This window comes from Hyperoodon ampullatus, assembly GCF_949752795.1.
Source record: "Hyperoodon ampullatus genome assembly, chromosome: 13".
Classification (NCBI taxonomy): Eukaryota; Metazoa; Chordata; class Mammalia; order Artiodactyla; family Ziphiidae; genus Hyperoodon; species Hyperoodon ampullatus.
The window spans coordinates 70,467,029-70,487,758 of record NC_136926.1 but is presented as its reverse complement, the minus strand read 5'-3'; the positions used below and the strand labels follow the sequence as shown (position 1 = coordinate 70,487,758).

Genomic DNA, 20,730 nt, shown 5'->3' with positions numbered 1-20,730 from the left:
TTGTTTTATGTGTGAGTATGTGTGTGTGTAGCAACTGCTATTCACAGTAGTAATGAAGCATTTAAAATAGCTAAGCCTGTAAAATGACACAGGACTTATGTAAAGAAAATCATAAAACTTTACTGAGAAACAAAAAGACAACGTGGACAAATGTCCTCTTATAAAAGGTTTCTGTAGTATAAGCTCTCAGTTCTCTGAATTTTAATTAAGATCTTTATGGAATTTTTGGAGAAAAAATTTAGGTAAATTGACAAAAATTTCATGTGACAAAATAAAGCAATCAAAAGAATAAACTTAAATTGGATGGGGGACAAGAAGCAAAATATTAGCAGTGATCTTCTCTGGGAGGGATCATGGGTGATTTTAAAAATTTTTATCTGTAATTTTCTGTTTTTTCCACATGTTTTAAAATAAGCAAATAAACTCATAAAAAATTATAAAAGGGAATTCCCTGATGGCGCAGTAGTTAAGAATCCTCCTGCCAATGCAGGGGACATGGATTCGAGCCCTTGTCCAGGAAGGTCGTGCATGCTGTGGAGCAACTAAGCCCATGCGCCACAACTACTGAGCCTGTGCTCTAGAGACTGCGAGCCACGACTACTGAAGCCCGCACGCCTAGAGCCGGTGCTCTGCAACAAGAGAAACCTGCGCACCACAACGAAGACACAATGCAGCCAAAAAGAAATTAAAAACAAAACAAACAAACAAAGCAAAAAAAAACAAAACACAAATTTGTTAAAACCAAATCTTAAAAAAAAAAAGAATTATTAAAAAAAACCTTCTACCCTTTGTTTTGGGGGACCTAAGAGGTTATAGGTTGCCTGTCAGATTACTAAAAAATGGGAAATTCAAACCATTCCTTTTCACAGCCTCAAAAGTTAGTTTTGCTGGGGGCTTTTGCTCATCATTAACTAATTATTTGACTTAATGGAATAAATTGTATAAATGTTTTTGACATGTAGGGAAACACCATAACTCATATTTAATATATTATGAAAAGGAGAAGGAAATAAAATGATGTATATATGATATTAAAGCAATGGCATTTTGCATCTTCCGTGAAATATGAGGCAACCTCATTTTTTGGAAAGGTTAAAAGTCAAATGTAGAAAGCAAGAACATTAGGCATGAAAGCAGTTAAAAGGTATGTACAAAACTCACCAACTCGGGCTTCCCTGGTGGCACAGTGGTTGAGAATCCGCCTGCCGATGCAGGGGACACGGGTTCGTGCCCCGGTCTGAGAAGATCCCACATGCCACAGAGCGGCTAGGCCCGTGAGCCATGGCCGCTGAGCCTGTGCGTCCAGAGCCTGTGCTCCGCAACGGGAGAGGCCACAACTGTGAGAGGCCCGCGTACCGCCAAAAAAAAAAAAAAAAAAAAAAAAAAACACCTCACCAACTCAGCTGCATTTTGTTCAATATCCACAGCATGCTGCCATTGTTGGTCGTCCATTCTGAAGGGGTTGGTATCTCCAATGGAGCTCCAAGGATATCTGTATTCACTTTGTGGATTAGAAGTTAGGAAATACTGAATTTATGCTAAATTAATAATTGTGTATTTACTCAACCTGGATTATGCAAAGTAGTAGTCATCTGTTTCCTGGGAAAACTTCCAAATTATATCCCAAAGTACACAATTTATGTTAGTTGGGAAAATGTAAATAGAAAAATTTGCTCCCTTCCCAAAATGACCTGCAGAAAATTATCTCAACTTTAAGACTCTAGGATTCTGAGCAGATGTAAATTCTTGCCTTCCTTATTTCACAAAACTTACTTAAAGTCACTGAAACTTGATTTCTCACAGGTTAGGAATTTAGTTTTTGCTTCTAAAAAAGCCTACAAAGCCACTCCTTGATTATGGATATTGTAAAATTCTGTGGCTAAACAGGGATTATGGTGATGACTAATTTCAAAACTGTCCAAAAATAAGACAATATTAAGATTACTGGATCATGATAAATGTGCGTAAATGGTGAGGAAAGTCTTCTGTATGGAAGTCAGTGGCTCGGGAAAGAAAACATTAAAATAGCTTTAGCTAGAATTAAAGATAAAAATAGGAAATAAGTACACTTCAGTAGCTCTTAAGTACACAAATCAAGGATTATCCACAGTAAATCTTGTCTGCTTCTTAGCACATTGTATCTTGCTTTAGACTATGAATTATTTTGTCACTGTTTCTGATGAATACTGATCTTTCAGATGTGCAGGAACTAGAAAAGAAAGACCATCTTTGGTACTTTTCCACTTTGCACTAGGAAAAGTGTACCTGATAAGCCTGCAAAAGTGAGATGGTGTTTTACAACAACCTGAGAGCTGATGCAGTCTCACCCTTTAGCAAAGTGGCAAGCAGTATAGAATAGAGAAAAAATGACTTTAAGATACTTTTTAGCCATGCATTTCGTATAGGCCAACTTTGGGTAGGGAGGCAGTAGTTAGTGACATGAATTTTCCAAACCATTAATAGACTTACATATATCCTAGTTCAAGAGCAGACATGTCTTCCTGTGTGTAATATTGTATTCACAAAAAAATTTTATGTAACTGAATTCCAAATCTCTCAACTTCTCATTAAGAAAACAATAGATGACTTATGCTTTAAATCACTGTTAGTTGCTTTCTTCTTCTTCTTCTTCTTCTTCTTTTTTTTTTTTTTTTTTTTTTTGCCTTATGGCCAACACAAATCCTGTTTCATTAAACCAATGTTGCTCTGATTCTTTCTGAGTCCACTATTATGTAATGGTTGGAGAACTTGGGATCTTCAACTTATAATTCAAACTTCTCAGTGGTAGTATAAATCTTAGAGCAGCAAAGAAAAGACAAAGTACCTGGAAAAGTTAGCATCAGGAACCTGGCTTCCTACCTTTAAAAAAAATGTAGGCTATTACATTTTATTATAATGACCTCTTTAAAGCAAAAGTGAAAGTCAAAAGACAATTAAATTGGTCTTCAATATACTGAAAAACAATCACTGGCAAGCTAGGATTCTATGCTCAGCAAGAATATCTATCAAGTAAAGAGTAAAAATAAGATCATTTTTTAGTTAAACACAATTTGACTAAGTTTTTCACCAGCAGGCATTCACTGAAAGAAATGCAAAGGGTAGAAATGCAGAAGGAGAGGAATCTCAGTCAAAAGGGTTGAGATGTAAAACGGAGAGAAGAAAAGGTGACAAGACAAGAGTCCACTATGATTCCTGCCCCTCAGTAGTGTACTGAAGGTCCCAACCAGGGCAATAAAATAAGAAGTCCATTATATAAGGATGAAAGATGCTCTTATTAGCATATAGCAGGATTGTAAACATAGAAATCCAAAGAATCCACAAGCAACCTATTAGAATAAGTAAGAGTTTAGCAAGATTAGTGGATACAAATCAGTATACAAAAATAATTTAAGAAAGTATTTTGTATTTGTATAAGTGATTATTTCAAATTTTTGTGTATCATCAACAAATATTCAGAAAACTAAAAACTTAAAGAGATATTGAAAAGAAATTTTCAAGCATCTAGAAATAAATCTACTAATAGAGGTGCAATATATTTTTTTTTTTTTTTTTTTTGTGGTACGCGGGTCTCTCACTGTTGTGGCCTCTCCCGTTGCAGAGCACAGGCTCCGGACGCGCAGGCTCAGCGAACATGGCTCACAGGCCCAGCTGCTCCGCGGCATGTGGGATCTTCCCGGACTGGGGCACGAACCCGTGTCCCCTGCATCGGCAGGCAGACTCTCAACCACTGCGCCACCAGGGAAGCCCCCAAACATTTAAATAGTTTTGGAAGACCTAAGTGTTGACGTGGTGAAAATTAAGGTAATTTTTTCCATTATTCACTGTCTAAATTACTTTTCTTCAAATGGCATCATGGTAGCTGCTATAGGTATAATGTAGCAATGGCAGTGGATATAGACTCAGCCCTTGAAGAGGTAGCTACAATTTGAGGAAAGAGCCAGTGAGGGAAGATAGTTGTAGGTTAATTTGTAGTGAAAATAACTAAACATTAACTTGCCATAGAAGAGAACATTTTGATGATTGGTGGTAGTTCTAGTAGATTAAAGTGATAATGGTGGCATTGCAGTTGCAGGTTCAGAGAAATACGAGGAGATTACAGATTGTTGAAGGAGAGTGATGACCATAGGTTTTGTAAGCTAAGTGGAAGTTACAGTAGTTGTAGTTTAAGGTTCTGGTGTAGCAGAGGCAGCTGTGGTTTCACTTGAAGTTGTAGTCATGGACGCTGTGGTTGCAGGTTCAGTTGAAGCGATGGTCGTGGCCGCTGCGGTTGCAGGTTCAGTTGAAGCGATGGTTGTGGCTGCTGCGGTTGCAGGTTCAGGTGAAGCAATGGTTGTGGTTGTTGTGGTTGTAGGTTCAGTGGACAAGGCAGAGGTAGTAGATTCTGTTTAAGTGGTTGTAGCTGTCAGTTCTGATGACCTGGTGGTCACTGTAGGTTGAGAAGTAGTAGAAGTGGACCAAGGAATACTAACCATAGGCTCCCTGACTTTGAGGGGATAGCTGGAAAACAATGGAAGATTTGTAATTTCCCCTATTATTCATCAGGCTTATTACAAGTATGCCAATTGCTGTCGTTATCACATAGGCTAAGAGACAAGCCAAAAAGACTTTCCACAGAGACCAGTTATTGCAGCAATTTTCTTTCATCTAAGAAGAGTGTAAATAAAAAATATCAGTAGTGAAAGATAAAAATGCTTGTCATTTATCATCTCTTTTGTGTTATTTATAACCAGGTGCATTAACATCATTGAATCCCTGTATATCTCTTAAGAAATTTAAAGTCCACCTTTTTATCCAGATGGAAGTAACTGCATGCTTTCTCTAACATCAGAAGAAATAAAAATCTGCCTCTATCTCATCTTCTTTTATTCTATTTTCCAATGGTGAATATGGGGCCTTTTGTCTTTTCACATAAGCAGAACAAAACTTTAATAGTAAATTCTCTGCCATACACCCAAACTTCCCCTGGATATTGTCATTACCCCAACCTGCTCCACTTCCAGAATCACTTCTTCAAGAATCCTGTGCTCTAACCACCATGTCCTCTCCTTCCAGCTTGTTTGTTCAATTATTCCTGTAACAGCCTTTCTTTAGTTTTATTAAGACATCCAGCCCAGCAGCCCTGGCTTCACTCACATCTCTCTGTATCTACCATTTGTTCCAAGGCCCATTATTTCAATATACTTACTAACTCCCTAAAATCTCTTGCACTTCCCTCTTCTCCATTTTTCCAGTTGGCAAACAAGTGACTATCTTCTTACCCTGAAGCTTCCCTTGAACAGTCGCACTGTTGGGGAAATTCATGCACCTGGGCAGATCAGACTCAATATAAAGGTATGAACACCATCCTCAGATGGATTTTCTGTACTGCTCTACCATCCTATTATAGTTCTCTGATTAAGATATGCTCTCATTTTCAAAATACTTCCTTAATCTTCTTCCTTCTCTTTTTTTTAAAATACATATATTTATTTATTTGGCTGCACTGGGTCTTAGTTGCTGCATGTGGGATCTCTCTCTTTTTTTTTTTTTTTTTTTTCGGTACTCAGGCCTCTCACTGTTGTGGCCTCTCCCGTTGAGGACTGAGCACAGGCTCCGGACGCGCAGGCTCAGCAGCCATGACTCACGGGCCCAGCCGCTTTGCGGCATGTGGGATCTTCCCGGGCCGGGGCACGAACCCGTGTCCCCTGCATCGGCAGGCGGACTCTCAACCACTGCGCCACCAGGGAAGCCCTTCCCTCTCTTTAAACCTGTAAGCTCCATCCACCAACTCTCACACACAAATTGTCCCTCCTCATTCCTATCAAATGACTCTACTTCCTTTCTACTTCATCCAGAAACTTGAAACCATCAAATGGAAACCCTTTCAAACCCCCACTAGGTACCAAACCTGCAAGTCCACTCTCTTCTTTCCCTGATTGACACAAAAGATTCTATCCCTCCTTCTGCCTGAAGCTGACCTGCCAATCTGTCTTTGGATCCCATCCCCTCTGACCTCCTCAGCAACTTTTTTGTTTATCCTTCCTCCAGGACTGAATACTTCACCATTTTCCCCTTAAATGACTTCTTCCTTTTAACATTTAAACACACTCAAATCTCTCCCATCTTAAACAAGAAAATCTCCCACGGGTTTCAAATACCCATCTAGCTACTTCTCTTTATATTTGGAAAATGAAATTGCTTGAGTTGTCTAAATGCAACGTCTCCGTTTGCACACTCCTCAACCTAATCCAGTCTGGCATCGCTTCTGCCATGCCTCTGAAACACCTCTTAACAGAGTCACCAATGACATGCATTCACTAAAATCTAATTGATGTATTTTAGCCCTCATCTTACTTAAGCCCTCAGTAGCATTTGCCACTGAAGATCATTCCTCTTTTCTCTTGAACCATCTGTTCCCTTTGCTTGACATTCTTAGGCCCTTGTCTTTTTTCACGCTAGGTCTAGGGTTAGCAAATTTTTTTCTGTAAAGGGCCAGACAGTAAATATTTTCAGCTTTGTGAGCCATACAGATTCTGTCATAACTATACCAATCTGCCATTATAGTGTTAAAGCAGCGATAGACAGTGAGTAAACAAATGAGCATGGCTGTGTTCCAATAAAGTTTTATTTACAGAAATAAGCAGTGGGCCAGATTTAACCACCATCTGCATCCAAATGACTCTCAAGTTTATCTCCAATCCAGCCCTCCCCTCTAGCCCTCAAATGCTTACACAACAGCACATCTCAGATGCCTCAAAGTTGTCTCACTGTGTCCAAACCCAAAGTCATGATCTTGCTAGGGAAACTTGGCCAGGTTCCACATCTCACTAAATGGCACTACCATCCATTTGATTCAATTTCATAAAGTGGAGCAAAGGGATCATCCTTGAAATCTCCCAATCTCTTACAAAGGTCTTTTAACTTTATCTGCTAAACATCTCCCAATGTTAGTGACTTTATCTCTGTTGATACCACTTTAGTCCAAGCTTCCTTTATCTCTGCCCTGGACTAGTGCAATAGCTCGGGGCCACACTGGCCTCCACTCAGTTTCTTCAATGCACCATGCTTACTTCTAAGGTAAGACTTTGGCACAAACAGTTCTGCTGATTGGGAATGCCTTTCCCAACCTCCATTCACCAGGCAGAAGGCTGCATGGTTCACCTTCAACACAGCAAGTTCTCCTCATGCACCTATTTTTGCCCCAATACATACCTGAGTATCAGTCAGTGACTGTGTTATCAGGAGAGGAATGATACACTGTGAGGTTTGTGTATTCCTAAACCTTTAAGAAATACTGATACCAGGTGATGAATCAACTCCTGGTAACAATCCTTTTACCTCCCTCTCATCCAGCATGTAAGTAGCTGCCTGGGACCTAGGATGACTAGGGGGACACAGAGAATTTACCTGAGTGCATTATATCCTTCCCAGGCTTAAAATACCTGAAAGTGCACAATGAAAAGAACTCCCAGAAGCTTCTCAATGATGAGAGGGAAAATAAGACAATGTTTGCAGAGTTCCTGGCACTGTGAAACCTACATAAATTTTCAATCGTCCATTATGATTATTTCATTATCATTTGGATGACAGCAAGACCCTCGAAGAATGGAATGCAACTACAACACTCGTGCCTTCCAGACAGACTAAAGCAGGTCTTAAATGTTGCAAAATATGGGCTGTGGTACTTGTTGAAAGGTCAGGATTTTGTGCAAATGGTGGCAGTTCCAAGGCAGCAGAAGCAGAATGAGGACGGGGTCCACAAGGCCAGGGAAATAAGGGTCACTAAGACCAAGTTAGACCTAGGAAAAAATATCATCTCCTTTACCTATATTGAAGGTAATACAAAGGAGTCTCAAGAAAGGAAAAGACTTATGCACATCTGGGAGGAGCTATAATACTGCCTTAAGAAAATAGTATAACTTCCGGGTAAGATGGCGGAAGAGTAAGACGCGGAGATTACCTTCCTCCCCACGGATACACCAGAAATACAGCTACACGTGGAACAACTCCTACAGAACACCTACTGAACGCTGGCAGAAGACCCCAGACCTCCCAAAAGGCAAGAAACTCCCCACATACCTCGGTAGGGCAAAGCGGAGAGATTCCCGCACAGAGGATCGGTGCCGAGCGGCACTCACCAGCCCGAGAGGCTTGTCTGCTCGCCCGCCGAGGCGGGCGGCGCTGGAAGCTGAGGCTCGGGCTTTGGTCAGAGCGCAGGGAGAGGACTGGGGCTGGCGGCGAGAACTCAGCCTGAAGGGGGCTAGTGTGCCACAGCTAGCCGGGAGGGAGTCCGGGAAAACTCTGGAGCTGCCGAAGAGGCAAGAGACTTTTTCTTCCCTCTTGGTTTCCTGGTGCGCGAGGAGAGGGGATTAGGAGCGCTGCTTAAAGGGGCTCCACAGACGGGCGCGAGTCACGACTGAAAGCGCGGAGCCCAGTGACGGGCGTGGGACGCTGGGGCTGCTGCTGCCGCCGCCAAGAAGCCTGTGTGCGAGCGCAGGTCACTGTCCACACCGCCCTTCCGGGAGCCTGTGCAGCCCGCCACTGCCGGGGTCCCGGGATCCAGGGGCGGCTTCCCTGGGAGAACGCACGGCGCGCCTTGGGCTGGTGCAACGTCACGCCGGCCTCTGCCGCTGCAGGCTCGCCCCGCACTCCGTGCCCCTCCCTCCCGCCCGGCCTGAGTGAGCCAGAGTCCCCGAAGAGGCTGCTCCTTTAACCCTGTCCTGTCTGAGCGAAGAACAGATGCCCTCCGGCGACCTACACGCAGAGGCGGGGCCAAATCCAAAGCTGAGACCCAGGAGCTGTGAGAACAAAGAAGAGAAAGGGAAACCTCTCCCAGCAGCCTCAGAAGCAGCGGATTAAAGCTCCATAATCAACTTGATGTACCCTGCATCTGTGGAATACATGAATAGACAACAAATCATCCCAAATTGAGGAGCCAGGAGTCAGTGCTGTGCCTCTGAGGTGGGAGAGCCAACCTCAGGACACTGGTCCACAAGAGACCTCCCAGCTCCACATAATATCAAACGGCGAAAATCTTCCAGAGATCTCCATCTCAACACCAGCACCCAGCTTCACTCAACGACCAGCAAGCTACAGTGCTGGACACCCTATGCCAAACAACTAGCAAGACAGGAACACAACGCCACCCATTAGCAGAGAGGTGGCCTAAAATCATAAAAAGTCCGCAGACACCCCAAAACACACCACCAGACGTGGACCTGCCCACCAGAAAGACAAGATCCAGCCTCATCCACCAGAACACAGGCACTAGTCCCCTCCACCAGGAAGCCTACACAACCCACTAAACCAACCTTAGCCACTGGGGACAGACACCAAAAACAACGGGAACTACGAACCTGCAGCCTGCAAAAAGGAGACCCCAAACACAGTAACATAAGCAAAATGAGAAGACAGAAAAACACACAGCAGGAGAAGGAGCAAGATAAAAACACACCAGACCTAACAAATGAAGAGGTAATAGGCAGTCTACCTGAAAAAGAATTCAGAATAATGATGGTAAAGATGATCCAAGATTCTATTTCCCAGATGCAAAATCTTGGAAATAGAACAGACAAAATGCAAGAAACAGTTAACAAGGACCTAGAAGAACTAAAGATGAATCAAGCATCGATTAAAAACACAATAAATGAAATAAAAAATACTCTAGATGGGATCAATAGCAGAATAACTGAGGCAGAAGAACGGATAAGTGAGGTGGAAGATAAAATAGTAGAAATAACTGCTGCAGAGCAAAATAAAGAAAAAAGAAAAGAACAGAGGGCAGTCTCAGAGACCTCTGGGACAACATTAAATGCACCAACATTCGAATTATAGGGGTTCCAGAAGAAGAAGAGAAAAAGAAAGGGACTGAGAAAATATTTGAAGAGATTATAGTTGAAAACTTCCCTAATATGGGAAAGGAAATAGTTAATCAAGTCCAGGAGGCACAGAGAGTCCCATACAGAATAAATCAAAGGAGAAATATGCCAAGACACATATTAATCAAACTGTCAAAAATTAAACACAAAGAAATCATATTAAAAGCAGCAAGGGAAAAACAACAAATAACACACAAGGGAATCCCCATCAGGATAACAGCTGATCTCTCAGCAGAAACTCTACAAGCCAGAAGGGAGTGGCAGGACATAATTAAAGTGATGAAGGAGAAAAACCTGCAACCAAGATTACTCTACCCAGCAAGGATCTCATTCAGATTTGATGGAGAAATTAAAACCTTTACAGACAAGCAAAAGCTGAGAGAGTTCAGCACCACCAAACCAGCTTTACAACAAATGCTAAAGGAACTTCTCTAGGCAAGAAACACAGCAGAAGGAAAAGACCTACAATAACGAACCCAAAACAATTAATAAAATGGGAATAGGAACACACATATCGATAATTACCTTAAATGTAAATGGACTAAATGCTCCCACCAAAAGACACAGATTGGCTGAATGGATACAAAAACAAGACCCATATATATGCTGTCTACAAGAGACCCACTTCAGACCTAGAGACACATACAGACTGAAAGTAAGGGGATGGAAAAAGATAATCCATGCAAATGGAAACCAAAAGAAAGCTGGAGTAGCAATTCTCATATCAGACAAAATAGACTTTAAAATAAAGACTACTAGAAGAGACAAAGAAGGACACTACATAATGATCAAGGGGTCGATCCAAGAAGAAGATATAACAATTGTAAATATTTATGCACCAAACATAGGAGCACCTCAATACATAAGGCAAATACTAACAGCCATAAAAGGAGAAATCGACAGTAACACAATCATAGTAGGGGACTTTAACACCCCACTTTCACCAATGGACAGATCATCCAAAATGAAAATAAATAAGGAAACACAAGCTTTAAATGATACATTAAACAAGATGGACTTAATTGATATTTATAGGACATTCCATCCAAAAACAACAGAATACACATTTTTCTCAAGTGCTCATGGAACATTCTCCAGGATAGATCATATCTTGGGTCACAAATCAAGCCTTGGTAAATTTAAGAAAATTGAAATTGTATCAAGTATCTTTTCTGACCACAATGCTATGAGACTAGATATCAATTACAGGAAAAGAGCTGTAAAAAATACAAACACATGGAGGCTAAACAATACACTACTTAATAACGAAGTGATCACTGAAGAAATCAAAGAGGAAATTAAAAAATACCTAGAAACAAATGACAATGGAGACACGACGACCCAAAACCTATGGGATGCAGCAAAAGCAGTTCTAAGAGGGAAGTTTATAGCAATACAATCCCACCTTAAGAAACAGGAAACATCTCGAATAAACAACCTAACCTTGCACCTAAAGCAATTAGAGAAAGAAGAACAAAAACATCCCAAAGTTAGCAGAAGGAAAGAAATCATAAAAATCAGATCAGAAATAAATGAAAAAGAAATGAAGGAAACGATAGCAAAGATCAACCAAACTAAAAGCTGGTTCTTTGAGAAGATAAACAAAATTGATAAACCATTAGCCAGACTCATCAAGAAAAAAAAGGAGAAGACTCAAATCAATAGAATTAGAAATGAAAAAGGAGAAGTAACAACTGACACTGCAGAAATACAAAAGATCATGAGAGATTACTATAAGCAACTCTATGCCAATAAAATGGACAACCTGGAAGAAATGGACAAATTCTTAGAAATGCACAACCTGCCAAGACTGAATCAGGAAGAAATAGAAAATATGAACAGACCAATCACAAGCACTGAAATTGAAACTGTGATAAAAAATCTTCCAACAAACAAAAGCCCAGGACCAGATGGCTTCACAGGCGAATTCTATCAAGCATTTAGAGAAGAGCTAACACCTATCCTTCTCAAACTCTTCCAAAATATAGCAGAGGGAGGAACACTCCCAAACTCATTCTACGAGGCCACCATCACCTTGATACCAAAACCAGACAAGGATGTCACAAAGAAAGAAAACTACAGGCCAATATCACTGATGAACATAGATGCAAAAATCCTCCACAAAATACTAGCAAACAGAATCCAACAGCACATTAAAAGGATCATACACCATGATCAAGTGGGGTTTATTCCAGGAATGCAAGGATTCTTCAATATACGCAAATCAATCAACGTGATACACCATATTAATAAATTGAAGGAGAAAAACCATATGATCGTCTCAATAGATGCAGAGAAAGCTTTCGACAAAATTCAACACCCATTTATGATAAAAACCCTGCAGAAAGTAGGCATAGAGGGAACTTTCCTCAACATAATAAAGGCCATATATGACAAACCCACAGCCAGCATTGTCCTCAATGGTGGAAAAACTGAAACCATTTCCACTAAGGTCAGGAACAAGACAAGGTTGCCCACTCTCACCACTCTTATTCAACATAGTTTTGGAAGTTTTAGCCACAGCAATCAGAGAAGAAAAGGAAATAAAAGGAATCCAAATTGGAAAAGAAGAAGTAAAGCTGTCACTGTTTGCAGATGACATGATACTATACATAGAGAATCCTAAAGATGCTACCTGAAAACTACTAGAGCTAATCAATGAATTTGGTAAAGTTGGAGGATACAAAATTAATGCACAGAAATCTCTGGCATTCCTATATACTAATGATGAAAAATCTGAAAGTGAAATCAAGGAAACACTCCCATTTACCATTGCAACAAAAAGAATAAAATATCTAGGAATAAACCTACCTAAGGAGACAAAAGACCTGTATGCAGAAAATTATAAGACACTGATGAAAGAAATTAAAGATGATACAAATAGATGGAGAGATGTACCATGTTCTTGGATTGGAAGAATCAATATTGTGAAAATGACTCTACTACCCAAAGCAATCTACAGATTCAATGCAATCCCTATCAAACTACCACTGGCGTTTTTCACAGAACTAGAGCAAAAAATTTCACAATTTGTATGGAAACACAAAAGACCCCGAATAGCCAAAGCAATCTTGAGAACGAAAAATGGAGCTGGAGGAATCAGGCTCCCTGACTTCAGACTATACTACAAAGCTACAGTAATCAAGACAGTATGGTACTGGCACAAAAACAGAAAGATAGATCAATGGAACAGGATAGAAAGCCCAGAGATAAACCCACGGACATATGGTCACCTTATCTTTGATAAAGGAGGCAGGAATGTACAGTGGAGAAAGGACAGTCTCTTCATTAAGTGGTGCTGGGAAAACTGGATAGGGACATGTAAAAGTATGAGATTAGATCACTCCCTAACACCATACACAAAAATAAGCTCAAAATGGATTAAAGACCTAAATGTAAGGCCAGACACTATCAAACTCTTAGAGGAAAACATAGGCAGAACACTCTATGACATAAATCACAGCAAGATCCTTTTCGACCCACCTCCTAGAGAAATGGAAATAAAGACAAAAATAAACACATGGGACCTAATGAAACTTAAAAGCTTTTGCACAGCAAAGGAAACCATAAACAAGACCAAAAGAGAACCCTCAGAATGGGAGAAAATATTTGCAAATGAAGCAACTGACAAAGGATTAATCTCCAAAATTTATAAGCAGCTCATGCAGCTCAATAACAAAAAAACAAACAGCCCAATCCAAAAATGGGCAGAAGACCTAAATAGACATTTCTCCACAGAAGATATACAGACTGCCAACAAACACATGAAAGGATGCTCAACATCTTTACTCATTAGAGAAATGCAAATCAAAACTACAATGAGATATCATCTCACACCAGTCAGAATGGCCATCATCAAAAAATCTAGAAACAATAAATGCTGGAGAGGGTGTGGAAAAAAGGGAACACTCTTGCACTGCTGGTGGGAATGTGAATTGGTACAGCCACTATAGAGAACGGTATGGAGGTTCCTTAAGAAACTACAAATAGAACTACCATATGACCCAGCAATCCCACTACTGGGCATATACCCTGAGAAAACCATAATTCAAAAAGAGACATGTACCAAAATGTTCATTGCAGCCCTATTTACAATAGCCCAGAGATGGAAACAACCTAAGTGTCCATCATCGGATGAATGGGTAAAGAAGATGTGGCACATATATACAATGGAATATTACTCAGCCATAAAAAGAAATGAAATTGAGCTATTTGTAATGAGGTGGATGGACCTAGAGTCTGTCATACAGAGTGAAGTAAGTCAGAAAGAGAAAGACAAATACTGTATGCTGACACATATATACGGAATTTAAGAAAAAAAAATGTCATGAAGAACATAGGGGTAAAACAGGAATAAAGACACAGACCTACTAGAGAATGTACTTGAGGATATGGGGAGGGGGAAGGGTAAGCTGTGACAAAGTGAAAGAGCGGCATGGACATATATACACTACCAAACGTAAGGTAGATAGCTAGTGGGAAGCAGCCGCATAGCACAGGGAGATCAGCTCGGTGCTTTGTGACCACCTGGAGGGGTGGGATAGGGAGGGTGGGAGGGAGACGCAAAAGGGAGGGGATATGGGAACATATGTATATGTATAACTGATTAAATTTGTTATAAAGCAAAAAAAAAATAATAATAATACTATTTTCATTAAAGCATTGCTTATAATAGCAAAATAAAAAAGGAAAGAAATTTAAACTTCAAACAACAGGGAACTGTTAAATAATTTATGTTATGTTCACACAATAATAAAATTATTATGAAGCCATTAAAAAAAAAAAAGAAAGAAAATAGTATAAAAGAGCAGCTTAGTGAAATAAAGTGCACATAGCCAGACAATAGGACACCTAAATTCTTCTCCTATTTCAGCCACTTCTGGCAAAAGCTATGTGGGTTCTGCAAAATCTCTTAAATTTCCTGGGCCACATTTTCCTTGATTGTTAAATGATGGAATGGGACTAGATCAGATAGTCTGATCATTAGTTGCACACTAAGTTGACCTGAAGCTTTTAAAAAATATTGCTACATGGGCCTCATCCCCAGAGTTTCTAATTTAACTGATCTAGGGTGGGGCTCAGCCATCAGTATTTCTTAAACAATCCCTGGATGACTATAATATGCAGCTAGGGTTAAGAACTACCAGGTTATATGTTATCTAAGACCTCTTTCAGTTCTGCTTTTTACCTCTGCAAACAAGTAGAAACATTTTCTATCTCCACCCATTTTAACTCACTTATTCTTTCACATTGACCTAGCAACCATATCAGTAGTTTATATATTTTATCCAGAATCAAGTAACAAAGCTCAGTCTCTTTCTACTGAACCTCCACAGCAAGATTAAGCAACAGAGGATAGGGATTCCAGAGTCAGGGTAACCCAACCAAACTGCCAAGCAGAGTAAGTAATTTATAGTCAATGTCAAGTTTCTACACTAGGGCTGAAGATATAGGGATACAGTCCCGAGGTGAAGTTCATTCAGCCCACAGACAAGATCAAGAGCCAAGGAGAGCTAAATCTAGTCTTCAAAGCTAGGGGAGAAAATCCAGAGACTGGAGGCAGGGTTCTATGTCAAGGTTATATGTACCAGAGGTCAGAACCAAGAGAGCTGTAGAAAGTGTCACATACAGATTCAGAGGCTGGAACAGTATAAGAAAATAAGGTGATCACAATAGAGTAGGACCGTTGAAGTTTCAAGTATGACCCAGTGTCTCATCAGAGTCTAATTAGTGAATTAATCTCTACATTGTTGACAGATTTGCTCCCCTGCCCCTCCCCAAACTTGCATTTGTACTTTACATTTATTCCTTTTATTTTCATACATGTTCTCTCTCTATGAGAATATTTGAGTCCCCAGTGCTCAAAGAACATTAGCTCTTGAAAACAGAGACGATCGAATACTCTCCTTCTAGTAGATTACCTCATAGTGACTTATAATTATACTGAGAACACAGCAAATGCTTAACATGAATGTAGGTGAATTAAACAATTAAATGCACTTCCTGGGAAAGACTAGACCAAATACATCCCCATAGAGAGCACATCCCAACCTGGGTAAAAGCTGCTATACCAAACGTTACCTGTGCGTGGTATAAGTCTGTGTGTTGTCATCCTGAGTGTGCAAGGACTCTTGGGTTCATGCAGACCCCAGTTAAGTTGGAAGGGACATCACCAGTTATGTCACTTGAAGGTGGACACCAGAATGCGGAGCTCTGAGCCTCTTGGTCATTTGAACACATGACTGGCTATAGAGATGAAGCATTAAGTGAATAGGAAGCAGTGGTATTGAACTTCTAAAATTAAACACTTCAGTCAAAAATAAGCAAGGCTGTGACTTTTAAAAGAAATAACAATGAAACTTTTAAAAGAAATTAATGTTTTCTTATCCTCTGAAGACAAAAAAATCTAGACAGGTTATTCTATGGTACCTTTTAACTAATTTTTGTAAGTTATCAATGTTCCAGATCAGGAATGTATATAATCCATCTTCTCTATCATATTACAAGCATGTATTAAATACCCTTATGTGGGAAGATGCTGTCGGTGGAGCATATATTAGGAAACATCAATTCGTATAAGGAATAGAATGTTAGAGCTGAAAAAGTTCTTGCAGCTTATCAGGTACAACCTGTTCAGGTCATTTTGGAAATGTGAATATCGAAGCAAAAAGAGTTGAAGTTATTATTACTATTGGTAGTAGTACTATTATTATCCCATGATGACCCAATAGCAAGCACTGGTGCCCAGACATTCCAGCAGTAAGGCCAGTGTAATTTCCACTCTACTGAACTATATATGGCATATTATTATGTTAAACTACAATAATATATTAATATAGTGTATACTATACTACACTATACTAGTGAAAAATTCTCACACAAAGAGATTCCTTTGTATAATTCACATCATGCTCTACTCAATGGAACTTGCAAGCCTGTCACAAGAACACAGAAGATGAGTCTTTTGTCCAGTTTGTGATATGTCTTTGCTGGGTTCCTCTTGGACACAGAGCAGTATAAAAACAGTTTCCAACAACAATAAAAGTCTCTACACTTAGGGAGTTTGTATGCTAATATAACAGAGAGGAAAACAGATATTTGTGTATAATTATTTAAATAAATACAGTAATTGCTAAACATTGTTGAGAAAAGGGGGTAATAAAGATTGAAAATGGGTGAGTTCAGTGGGAAAGATCTGGGGGGAGGGGTGCATTAAAAGAGGAGAAAGAACAAGATAAAATGAAAATGGGAGAGCAGGAAGTTCAGGAATTTATGCATCTGGGCAAAATGTTTTGTCACATCTCAAAAATAATATAGGATTATCTGGGGGTCTTCATCTCATAGGATAATAATATAAATTTTCTGTGAGTCAAGGGCATCACTGCCACTTCTTATTCTCAAAAAAGGGTTACCAGGACTACCCACACTTATAGATTTGCTGTGAGGATTAATGATTAAGGAAAAGGGTTAGAGTGATGTCTGGCATATAGTGTGCATTCAATAAGTATTAGCTATCATTATCATTAATATAGTATTAATGTTTTTATTCCTACTGCTACAACTACTAGTTGTCTCCTACCATGTTGATTTAAAACCCATTACTAAATAGCTATAAAAATTGCTGACCCATCAACCAATGAGTTCCATAAAACTGTCAGACTAGAATTGTATAAAGTCATTGGTCTACTGGGAACTATCATTAACAATATCAAAAATAAATGATTGTTATTAAATATAGACAACATGGAATACTCTTGGCAGTAAAGAGTTCACTAAGTCAGATTTTTCTATAAGTGTTATATCAAAGAAATAAAGAAAATATCTCTACTTTTATTGAATAAGATTAAACAAAGTCCATGTTATTCACTAGGTAAACCTGAGCAAAGTTGGACTTACCTTTAATAACAACCTTGCTTATTTTCCTAAGTACTGATTTTGTTGCTTTAGTTATTATTCAGTTTGCCTGTGGCTGAAGAACCTGGATATTTTGAAGAACTTGGATATTTTAATGTGCTTGGTAAACAAAGCAAAACTCACTCACCAGACCAGTTTTCCAGAATTTTCTGGCATTGGTGGAATCCCAACCCTTTCAAAGAAGGAAGATGACGGGTGGCATTTACACCAAGGGCGGAGAACCTGTGAACTAGGCTCAGCTTCAGGGTAATATTGTAACCCAAGTAATAATCTTTGCTGGGTCAGGGTTCCTCTGACTCTTAGTACAGGAAAGTCTCTATACAAAACTGGAATAGTTGGAGAGCTGTGAATAATGTTTAATCAGAGAGTCAGCCTTAGCTAATAATGGCCATAGGCAACTGAAGTACAGCAACAATAGTTACCAAGGAAAGGTCTATAAGCTTTTCCCCTAACTTTATAAGGATTAACTTAAGTTCTCATATATCCCAACAGAAAAATAATACACCAAAATTTATTTTTTTTGTGATTTTCAATTCATTTTTTAATTCTATTATTGAATTTGGTCTTAAGAGAAAAATATTTTTATTACTATGCCTTAAATATCCATGGTAATTGAAATATTGTCAGCTATGCAGACATATGCTGTAAAATGTGCTTAAGATAATATTTGTAAACATCTTCAAGTTTGTTGCTATCTAGAGAAACTATCAAGATGATGAATACTTGGCTAAAGGGATTTTTTTTTCCATCTGAATATTCCATCATCCTGAAGATCCAATTATAAAGTGTCAAATTCAGAGACAAATGACAAAGAGAACAGCCTCAGGGGGGTCCTTTGTATGATGACTTAGAAGGACAAACCCCTCTTCTTTCAGTAAACCAGGAATCCTCTGTGGGATTCTCTTATTCAACTAACACTTACTGAACAACAGGAGTTGATCTTCTTTGGCTTATTTTGTAGGTGATTAATACAGGCCGATTGTCACAGCTCCAAACTGCAAAGGCAAAATATTGCCTTTATTCTTCTGGCATGAATTTTAACTTACCATTTCAATTTTTAGCACATTTCTATCCTTTGTTCTGGTATTAAAGAGACCTCTTATAACTATATAGTGAAGACTTGATTCTTGGTGTAAAAGATTTTAAAATAGACAGAATGATCATATTTTCATTCAAGGTAGGGATTTTCAGAGGATATCTTTCAGGGATTTTCTGGATTTCCAACATATTTAGAAATGTGAGTTTTGACAGGTTTAGAAATTATATGTAAAATCTAAGAATGAAATTGTAAAAATATAATTTCAAAACTAAACCAAAGTCATCTTTGGAGCTTTATGTTTACATGATGGCGAATATTGAAAGTTAATTTATTTTATATCACGTGGTCATGCTGTATATAACTAAATAACTTCTAAAGTATAATAGAGCAGAATATATCATGAAATGCTGAAGGAAAAAATTAATACCTGGCTACTCTTCCTTTTGGAGAAGAATGCAAAATTATGACATTAACTATATTGCAGTAAAAAGATTAGATTGCTGTTAAATGCTGATAGTCAGACTGCGATATAGGCAAATATTAAACTAGAGCAACAATACTCACTGCTGGGTTTTCAGAGTGTTCAATATTCACCACATATTTTCCATGTTTTCTGTCCATTCTTGAGCTTTCAGTGCTACAAGCTGAACTCCAAAAATATTTTTCAATTCGTGCATTGCCCTTTATATCTGCAGCCCTGAGAAATAATTAAAATGGTGGAAAATCAGCTCTGATACATCAGTGCCGGTGTGAATAATAAATAATTATCCACTAAAACAGGATCCACCTTAGAGAAGGAAATGAGGTATTAATGAGAGAAAGACACAAGAAATACTGCTTCTGAGAGCTACTATGACTACCCCCTCAACAATCTCCCTGACATAATGGAATTCTGAAAATCTTACACAGTTCTTCCTCTTCTTCCTTTTGGCACCATCTTTCAGACACCTGCCTTCTATTTTAGGACCAACCTAAGAAAAAAGTGAGGTAGAAGTTTGTCATTGTTTTCTCTCTAACCATTGAATGCCTTCTCAACCCTGTGAGCATCCATGGCCTTAGAGTGGCTTCATCTTTTCAGTCTCAAGGTTGGTGTCTGGAAGTCTACTTAGTCAGTTCATCAGTAATTCACATGCATATAAAAACCATTAGAATCAATTTTCTAGGCAATAATGCCAAAGGAGTGATGAAATGTTGAAAATCTTGAGGAAAACATTTTTTGGTCAAGAAATCTAGTTTATCTCAGATTGAAAAAGGATTAACTCTTTTATAGATTTATTAACTCAACAATTGAGAATATTGTGTTTCTAAAAAGTGCCAGGTATTTTCTAGTGCAAAAAGTTCAGTAGCAAATAAAACAGACCTCTTTGTATCTGACACTTTTAGATACTGAATTTTTTTTCCCAAAAGTTTGATCCTCTGAAATTTCTCTTCTAAATGTATTTAACACCATTAATTTAATGAGTCTTACTGGATCAACTGAAATGGCATAGTCTCAAGCCTTAGAACATAAATAACATAGAAAAACTGCCAAATAATTGAAAAGCTGGGAAGGGATTTGTCCTCAAAAGGAGTAAAAACATGATGACTTACTTTTACTCCTGTTGAAACAAAACCAGTGATGTCATTGTTATGGCCATGTGCTTCAAGGGACAGGCATAGGTTGAAGGTATCAATATTAAGCATGCCCTTCTAATAAAGTGATTTATTTGAAGATCAGAATGATATAATTATCAAACATGTGGTATAAATTTGACTTAATTTGCTTTAAAATATTACTATATTTTTATCCTGCAGAGACATTTATTTCAATTTGGTACTGGAGCAACATAGTCATGGTATAAGTAAAACTTCATCATTTTTGACAGCACCCACCCATTTTATCAATAGTACAAAGAGGGAAACTTTATTCCAGCACTTGAG

The 20,730-nt window shown here is 38.8% G+C and overlaps 1 protein-coding gene across 1 annotated transcript; it reads right to left on the bottom strand.

Annotated features, from left to right (window-relative positions):
- Positions 1 to 4,163: 4,163 nt before the first annotated feature.
- Positions 4,164 to 19,431, bottom strand: LOC307062485 (dynactin-associated protein-like; the record flags this gene model as incomplete). The annotated part of the gene is made up of 4 exons (XM_079718191.1): positions 4,164 to 4,381; positions 4,470 to 4,644; positions 15,975 to 16,103; positions 19,375 to 19,431. 4 exons carry the CDS (start codon positions 19,429 to 19,431, stop codon positions 4,164 to 4,166), a joined length of 579 nt encoding a protein of 192 aa, XP_079574317.1.
- Positions 19,432 to 20,730: the final 1,299 nt, after the last annotated feature.